This window comes from Carya illinoinensis, chromosome 7 (genome assembly GCF_018687715.1).
Source record: "Carya illinoinensis cultivar Pawnee chromosome 7, C.illinoinensisPawnee_v1, whole genome shotgun sequence".
In the NCBI taxonomy this organism is placed as follows: domain Eukaryota; kingdom Viridiplantae; phylum Streptophyta; class Magnoliopsida; order Fagales; family Juglandaceae; genus Carya; species Carya illinoinensis.
Genome location: NC_056758.1, coordinates 476,311 through 484,778, shown reverse-complemented (window position 1 = coordinate 484,778; position 8,468 = coordinate 476,311). Strand labels below are relative to the sequence as shown.

The window sequence follows — 8,468 nt, the reverse complement described above, 5'->3', positions numbered from 1 at the left end:
CTTACGCCTGGGATTGGGGAAGTTGCTTGAATGTGATCAAGATTAATGACGTCTCACATCTTTATTCAGATTAGGTTGTGTTCTACTCATTTTGTGGGGGAAATTGTGCCTATAGGGAAGATGGAGAAATGGAAGTCTAAAATGGAGGGAAATGAATTTGTTTTGGGCAAAAAAGTGGGATGTGGTTCTCCCGTGATTCCCCAAGCTCGTTGCAAATAGCTTTTATGTTTTTGAAAATGAATAAAATTTAGAATAAAATTATAGAGAGTGTCGTTTCTAGGCCTGAAAACCGACATCTGCGGTTCGGTACTGCGCCGAACCGAACGCCGACCGACCACCCCAATTTCCTACATTTGCCGACCGACCACCGACCGTATAAAGGGATGGAACCGGCCGGAACCGATTCCGGTCGGTTCACGGTCGGTTCACCGGTTTGGGCCATTGTTTTGGGCCCTGTTTTGGGCACCGGCGTCGAGCTGAGGAAGGGACGATGGGTACCCGGACGGAGGGCCGGAGGCTTCGAGAACCGAGAGGAGACGGCGTGGGAGAGAGCCGAGAGGAGAAGATGGCGTGGAGAACCGAGAGCCTTCGGAGTTCGAACCAAGAATCGGGAGAGAGGGAGAGGTCAAACGGCGCAACATTTCTGGACTGAAATGTTGGGGTGCTGGAAGAGTGAGAGCCGAGAGAGCAAAGGGGCACTTTTGCCGTTTACTTCATTTCTTTGACTCAAATAGATAAAATACGACGCCGTTTCATTCACTTAAGTGAAACGGCGTCGTTTTATATATATAAAAAGGAAAAAAAAAATGTTAAGTATCGGTCGGTCGGTTTTTCGGTTTCTTAAGAGCCAAACCGTACGCCAAACCGACCGACGTCGGTTCATACCATTTTCTCTCGACCGCCGACCGGTTCTTCGCTGGTTTCGGCCGGTTCCGGCGTCCTGAGGTCGGTTCCGGTCGGTTTAGGTCGGTTACTCGATTTTTTGTACACCCCTAGTCGTTTCTAACTAAACTTTAGAAAACTTTAGAAGCGAGAAGTGTTATTTATGAAAAACCGTACCCAAAAGTAAGTAATGATATTTATAAATAAATAGATAGTTGTTCGCCTTAATAGCATCCGTAATTTAAAAAAAGAAGCAATGGTGTTATTGTAAAAAAATATTATAAGAGAAATAATATTTATAAATATAGAATATATAAATATCCCATAATTTTTTATAAAGATAGAAAATTCATATAAAAAACTTTATATTTTAATAACAAACACTATCTTTAAAAAAAATAATAATTACACAGCATTACCATTAGAATTAGTAGTGTACTACGACTAGGAAGGAAGAGTAGGAAATATCGTTTTTTGTCCGTCTCCTCCGCTCCTCTCCTCGTCTTTTCTTTTCACAGATAATTGATTTGAATTAATTGATGTTCCTTTTCCCAAAACACATCAAAAAAATCTTTAACATCATCGGTTCTTCAAGATGGCCAGAGCCACCGACCAACACCTCTCCCCCTAGAATTTTCTGATCGATCCCATCCACCCTCGATAGATATTCATAATCCTCGGATCTTCTCTCTCCTCACAATGTACCAGTGGAGGAAATTCGACTTCTTCGAGGAGAAAAACGCTGGCAAATCCAACAGGGTACCGGAGGAGGTGAGCGCTAGAATCGGTTGTTGCTCAAGCGGCCGAGGCAAGGTGGTCATCGGCTGCGATGACGGCACCGTCAGCCTCCTCGATCGCGGCCTCAATTTCAATTACGCCTTCCAGGCTTTCTCTTCCTCCGTTCTATTTCTCCAGCAGCTCAAGGTTTTTCCTCTCCTTCTCCCATCTTTTTATTTTCCGATTTCTTTTCTTGTTTGAGGCTGACAAAATGCGTGAAGAATACTAGAAACTTTAAATCTTTTGAGGCCTTTTAACTTGTTATTCTAATTATTTTGATATGTCGAACCGCTATTGATGTGATTTTTACAAACTTCAGCAACGCAACTTTCTGGTATCTGTTGGAGAAGATGAACAAATATCCCTGCAGCAGTCAGCTATCTGCCTTAAAGTTTTTGATCTCGACAAGATGCAGCCGGAGGGATCAAGCACCACGATCCCTGATTGTATTGGTATATTGCGAATATTCACTAATCAGTTCCCTGAGGCAAAGGTAGCTTGCTATGCGGGTGTTTGCACTTAAACTTCATTTCTTATCTAATTGCCTAGTTGCTTTTGTATTATCGACTTGAATTTGCGTAGCTAAAATTACTGTTTATCTATCTGCCTCTGCACCTGTGTTTATCTTAATGAAGTTTTGAAACCCATATGTTATACTGCAGATTACATCATTTTTAGTACTAGAGGAAGCACCGCCAATACTACTGATAGCTATTGGCTTAGATAATGGTTGCATTTACTGCATCAAAGGGGATATTGGACGTGAGCGTATCTCCCGTTTCAAGCTTCAGGTTGATAACCTCTCAGGCAAAAGCCAGTCTTCTATAACTGGTCTAGGTTTCAGAGTGGATGGTCAAGCCCTTCAACTGTTTGCTGTAACTCCAGCTTCAGTTAGCTTGTTTAGTCTGCAGGACCAACCACCGAGACGGCAAACTCTAGATCAGATTGGATCCAGTGTCAACAGTGTTACAATGAGCGACCGCTTGGTATGCAGTTTTTGTGCCCCCATTTTGTGTATGTCGACTCAATAACTGTGTTTTATATTCTCCAAGAAAGGTAAGAGTCAATTTTCTTTTTTTGTTCAGGAGTTGATAATTGGTCGACCTGAGGCCGTGTATTTTTATGAAATTGATGGACGTGGTCCGTGCTGGGCTTTTGAAGGAGAGAAGAAATTTCTGGGATGGTTTCGTGGATACCTTTTATGCGTTATTGCAGACCAAAGAAATGGCAAGAATACATTCAATGTTTATGACCTGAAGAACCGTTTGATTGCCCATAGTATAGGGGTTAAAGAAGTTACTCACATGCTTTGTGAATGGGGTAACATAATCCTCATAATGTCTGACAAATCAGCTTTGTGTATTGGGGAGAAAGATATGGAAAGCAAGTTAGATATGCTGTTTAAAAAAAACCTATATACAGTAGCCATAAATCTTGTTCAAAGTCAACAGGCTGATGCTGCTGCAACTGCAGAGGTGCTAAGAAAGTACGGGGACCATTTATATATTAAACAAGACTATGATGAGGCTATGGCCCAGTATATCCACACTATTGGTCATCTTGAACCTTCGTATGTCATACAGAAGTTTTTAGATGCACAAAGAATCTACAACCTTACCAACTACTTGGAGAAATTACATGAGAAGGGGCTTGCTTCTAAAGATCACACAACTCTTCTCTTGAATTGTTACACGAAATTGAAAGATGTGGAAAAGCTAAATATATTTATTAAAAGTGAGGATGGTGTCGGGGAACATAAGTTTGATGTGGAAACTGCAATAAGGGTTTGCCGTGCTGCCAATTATCATGAGCATGCAATGTATGTCGCTAAGAAGGCAGGGAGGCATGAATTGTACTTAAAAATCTTACTCGAAGATCTTGGTAGATATGACGAAGCCTTGCAATATATCTCAAGCCTTGAACCAAGTCAAGCAGGGGTGACAGTGAAGGAGTATGGTAAGATTCTCATAAAGCACAAGCCAGTGGAGACAATTGAGATACTCATGAGGCTTTGCACAGAGGATAAAGAATCAGTTAACCAAGGAGCCTCAAGTGATGCATACTTATCTATGTTGCCATCTCCTGTTGATTTTCTCAACATTTTCATACATCACCCGCAGTCTCTTATGGATTTTCTTGAAAGATATACCGATAAGGTGAAAGACTCACCTGCTCAAGTTGAAATCCACAACACACTCTTGGAGTTGTATTTGTCCAATGACATGAACTTTCCATCAACCTTACAAGCAAACTATATTGAGGATCTTAATCTTGGAGTAACTGGGATGTCAAGAGCTGAGTCCAATGGGAAATATGTTGCTGATCGCAAAGACTCAGCCAAGGAAAAGGACTGTCCGGAAAGGCGGGACAAGGGTCTACGCTTGCTTAAAAGTGCTTGGCCATCTGAGCTTGAACATCCACTATATGATGTTGATTTGGCTATTATTCTGTGTGAAATGAATGTATTCAATGAAGGGCTGCTGTATTTATATGAAAAGATGAAACTCTTTAAAGAGGTGATTGCTTGCTATATGCAGGCACATGATCATGAGGGATTGATTGGTTGCTGCAAAAGACTTGGGGATTCAGGTAAAGGAGGGGACCCTTCTCTTTGGGCAGATCTGCTGAAGTATTTTGGTGAACTTGGAGAAGATTGCTCCAAAGAAGTGAAGGAAGTTTTGACCTATATCGAAAGGGATGACATCTTGCCTCCTATTATTGTTCTTCAAATGCTGTCCAGAAATCCATGCCTCACACTCTCTGTCATCAAGGATTATATTGCTCGAAAGCTTGAACAGGAATCAAAGCTGATCGAAGAGGACCGGCGAGCTATTGAGAAGTATCAGGTTGGTGCTTGCTTATTGCAGCTTTCCAAAGTTTATGTATTGAAACTATGACTATTATCAGACCCACTTCAAGTTATGGTGTGTTGATATATTTTTTTCCTGTGATAAATAGAGATTTATTAAAATATGCAATACATGGAAGGTATCACCAAAAGAGAATGGCATGGAAACAGGTATTAAATCTCCTTAAAACCTGAAGTGGAAACATAAATAAAGGAACTAGAATAGGAGGTCATGGATATGTTTATGGCTTTGATTAAGATTCCACCTTAGAATGCTTCTCCAGAAGGTCTTGTTGTGGTATATTTTGAATTCTTCTTAAATATAGTCCGAAAAAAGCTGGATTAGAAATTTACGTATACTTAATGTCACAACAAATCCCCGTTGCATTTTTAAGAGATTGGTATGTCGGCATTAATATTTTTTGGTTCTAGTCTTGGCATTGGGTATTGTTCTACTGATAAGCAAGGCAACAAGACCTTGAAAGTCTGGAGTTTTCTTGATCGGTGGAAGTTTCACCTCTGAAAGTGGAAATTGTAAGAACTCAGTGGCAGAAGTCAAGGATCTTTTCTTAAGATTCCTATACCTCTGGATGGATGCTCAATTTTTTTTTTTCAGTTTTTAGTTTTCAAGATTCTCTGTGATTAATAAGGTCTTGAAGTGCGTAACTATACTAATTTGTAAAGCCCTTCAATGACACCTGAGTGTAGACAAGTTAAAGCATGGAAAAAGTTCTAAGAGCTCTAACAGCTGCAGGATGTTAGTACCCTATCCAAACCAGACAACTAGCTTAATCTTCATGTATTTACTGGTTTAATGATATATTCTTGAGTATAGTTCTTCAGTTATAGTTGTCCTAGCAAGTGCGAGGCTTTGCTATGTTACATATGCATTGTCATATAGTAACCAGTTGCGATCAACAGAAACTTGATCATTTATAGCATGCCTTTAGTTTTCTTTTTGACCATGCATATTTATACTCTTAATTGTCACCATAAAATCACTATTCTATGACATAATTATTTCAGGTTGATAATGTACAAAATAAAATGTTGTCCCTCCTTGCCCACCCTTCCCCATACTTGTCCGGGGTGTGAGAAGAATTTTGTTGATGTATGATAGAAGAACTCTGAAATATTCAATTACCATCCTAATTCTTATTTATTGAGAAGACAAAATTATTAAATGAGTTATTCAACTTGCAGGAAGACACATTGGCAATGAGAAAAGAAGTTCAAGATCTCAGGACAAATGCCAGAATATTTCAGCTTAGCAAGTGTACTGCTTGCACTTTCACACTTGATCTCCCTGCTGTACACTTTATGTGTATGCACTCATTCCACCAGCGCTGCCTTGGTGATAATGAAAAAGAATGTCCTGAATGTGCTCCTGAATATAGATCTGTCCTGGAAACAAAGAGAAGCTTGGAGCAGAATTCTAAAGACCAGGATCAATTCTTCCAGCAAGTGAAGAGTTCAAAGGATGGGTTTTCGGTGATTGCTGAGTACTTTGGAAAAGGAATCATAAGCAAAACGACTAATGGACCCATCAGTGCTCCTAGATCAGGCAGCATTTCTTCCAGCAGTGGCCTCTGAGCATTGTTGCTTGCTTGTTTCTCTGTCTCAATATTGGTAACAACAATATGTTGCAACACCCAAGGACTAAGGGCAGAATTCTTACCATTAGGCAATAGTCATGCAAGATGGTGAATCCTATTTAATTTACTTGCTGGGACTGGCATCGTTCTCACATTTGTCTTCATTTCTGCCAGAAATGAATAAGGGTTTAAATCTGTTGATATCCATGGATGAAGAAACAAATTTGAAGCAAAAAAAGAGGTAACTTCACAAAATCTACTATACCCTTCAAAAGAAATGCAGACTGAAGTTCAGACCTTTGTTTTTTCATTTTGTTCATTTGGTTATTCAAACGTGAGTCTTTATACATGTATAAAACTGAAGCGGGATTGAAGAGCTATTCTTTATCTTTGAAGACTTTAATTTCCTCCCTTCTCCCTGTGCAGTTGTTGACATAATTATAAAACTTGGCCACTTATTTGTCCCATTATATGTTGCAAATCTAATATGATGGATTATTGGGTCTCATCTGAGGGTTGGTTGGTTATTGAGCATACGAGGAGTCTCAAATGAAAAGAAGGGAAGATGTGTAACAGAAAGTTGCCTATAGTTAATGCTTCCATGTGCAGAAACATACTTGCTTAGTTGTGTCTCAGGTTTTGAGCAGGATCTTGTAATCCCTGTGTGTCTCAGTGTTCAAAGACATTGCCTTATCTAAACTGCTGTGGAAATAGTTATGAAACTTTCTAAAGGCCATAGCAGAAGATATTCCTTTGGATGACTAATATGTGCAATTATCCTCATGGATGCATCCATACTAGGGTTACACTCCACCTATCATTTTCTGTTAGCTCTTAAATTTCGTTACCAATGCGTGGTTTGATACTGTAAGCAGTGACTGCACCATGAAAATAATTTTTAGGCCATTATGATTTTTGAAATGGTTTGGTATTTTATGCTCTTCAGATTTATCATTGCTTTGTATTCTTAAAAACATTGTATTTTAAAATTAGGGAATTTGGATGACTTTTAGTGGATTAAGATGTTGTCAGCTAAGTGAATTACCTCTTTCTTTGATAAGTAGCTAACTGAATTACCTCTTACTGGACTATGATTCTGAACTTCTGATTGAGCCCAAATTAGTTCTTCTGATTGCCTTTTTTCTGGCAAAGAGTAGGTCCCTAACTTCTAAATTGTCTGGTCTTAGTTTATGTGATTTCGACTATTGTATTATCACAGCTTGCTATATTTTTTATAGAGTGGCTCTACAGCCACACAATGGGGATCCCGACAGTGCTTCTTCTTCTTCTTCTTTTTTTTCATGCATTTTTTTAACACTTTTAAATATGTTTTTAAAAGAAAAAATTCACAACAGTATTAAAAAACACTTCCTTAATCATTAAATAAAAAAAATACTGTTGCGATCCCCCTTCTTAAGAGCATCATTTCTCTTTTTTATAATCTATTTTGTCAGAAAGAAACCTTTTAGCAATAAGCTGGCATGATTGTGACAACCATGCAGACATTCTATTAAGGAGTATGAACCATGGTGCTAACGGTTCTTTGAAATCAATGCGCAGGCTTCTTTAGTTAATTCTAATGAGTATCTTTACCATTGAGATTAAAAGCTTATGTCCTCTGTTTCTTAATTTCATTTTGGTTCTATGTTTTCATTGTGCGTTTGAGAAGCCTTGCAACTAATGGTTGATGGGCAATATGCAGCCAGATTTCTACTGAAATGTGTCTATTCTTCTTGCAGCATGATACTCATGCATTGAGGGTGGTATTTGTTACCGATTTTCCAAATCTTTTTGCAACTGGGGTACTCTCTCCTGCTAATTCTGCTGGCATAGGTTTTGTATTCAGTGCAGGCTATCACACTTTGTTTTATAAGAAACATTTTCAATTTCTGGCGGGTTATTTTAAAGGAACTTGCAAGCTATTATTCTGCTTAAAGAATGAGTGGCAATCAATTGTTCGTCTATGGTATGTCACGTATCTACAGTCATTGTTTTCTTTGATGGAGTTTGCAATAACCTTTACCCCAAATCCGCATCTCAACCACCTCATGACATTTTAGCTTTACGACTACAAGATGAAGTTTATCAGTTGGTATTGAAACCATAGCAGGTCCAGTCGAATTTCTCATGCTTCTCCAACTCCTTGGCTCCCATACTTCAAGCTGTTCGTGATAAATGGACTCATGAACCGTGCATTGCTAGAAATTTTGGGGGTCTGGGTGCCTGGATTGAAGCGGGTCTGTGTAAAGGCTGACCACAACGATAGTGAGAGCGTGCTCGTATTGTCCTGATGCCGAAGCTGCTGGTAGATTCAACCACAGCAGCGCAGTGTAGTGCAACTGCTGCACATTGTCTAATTTCGCATG

The 8,468-nt window shown here is 39.3% G+C and overlaps 1 protein-coding gene across 2 annotated transcripts; it reads left to right on the top strand.

Moving 5' to 3' along the window:
* Positions 1–1,324: 1,324 nt before the first annotated feature.
* Positions 1,325–8,071, top strand: LOC122315910 (vacuolar protein-sorting-associated protein 11 homolog). 2 transcript variants are annotated; one of them, XR_006244200.1, is made up of 6 exons: positions 1,325–1,806; positions 1,979–2,152; positions 2,322–2,645; positions 2,745–4,505; positions 5,711–6,343; positions 7,842–8,071. XR_006244200.1 is itself a non-coding variant. In XM_043132231.1 (5 exons), exons 1-5 carry the CDS (start codon positions 1,582–1,584, stop codon positions 6,098–6,100), a joined length of 2,874 nt encoding a protein of 957 aa, XP_042988165.1. In that variant the 5' UTR covers positions 1,325–1,581; the 3' UTR covers positions 6,101–6,513. The 2 variants fall into 2 exon arrangements, 1 of the variants encoding a protein (XP_042988165.1); XM_043132231.1 differs by lacking the exon at positions 7,842–8,071 and having other exon boundaries at positions 5,711–6,513.
* The last annotated feature ends 397 nt before the right edge of the window (positions 8,072–8,468 follow it).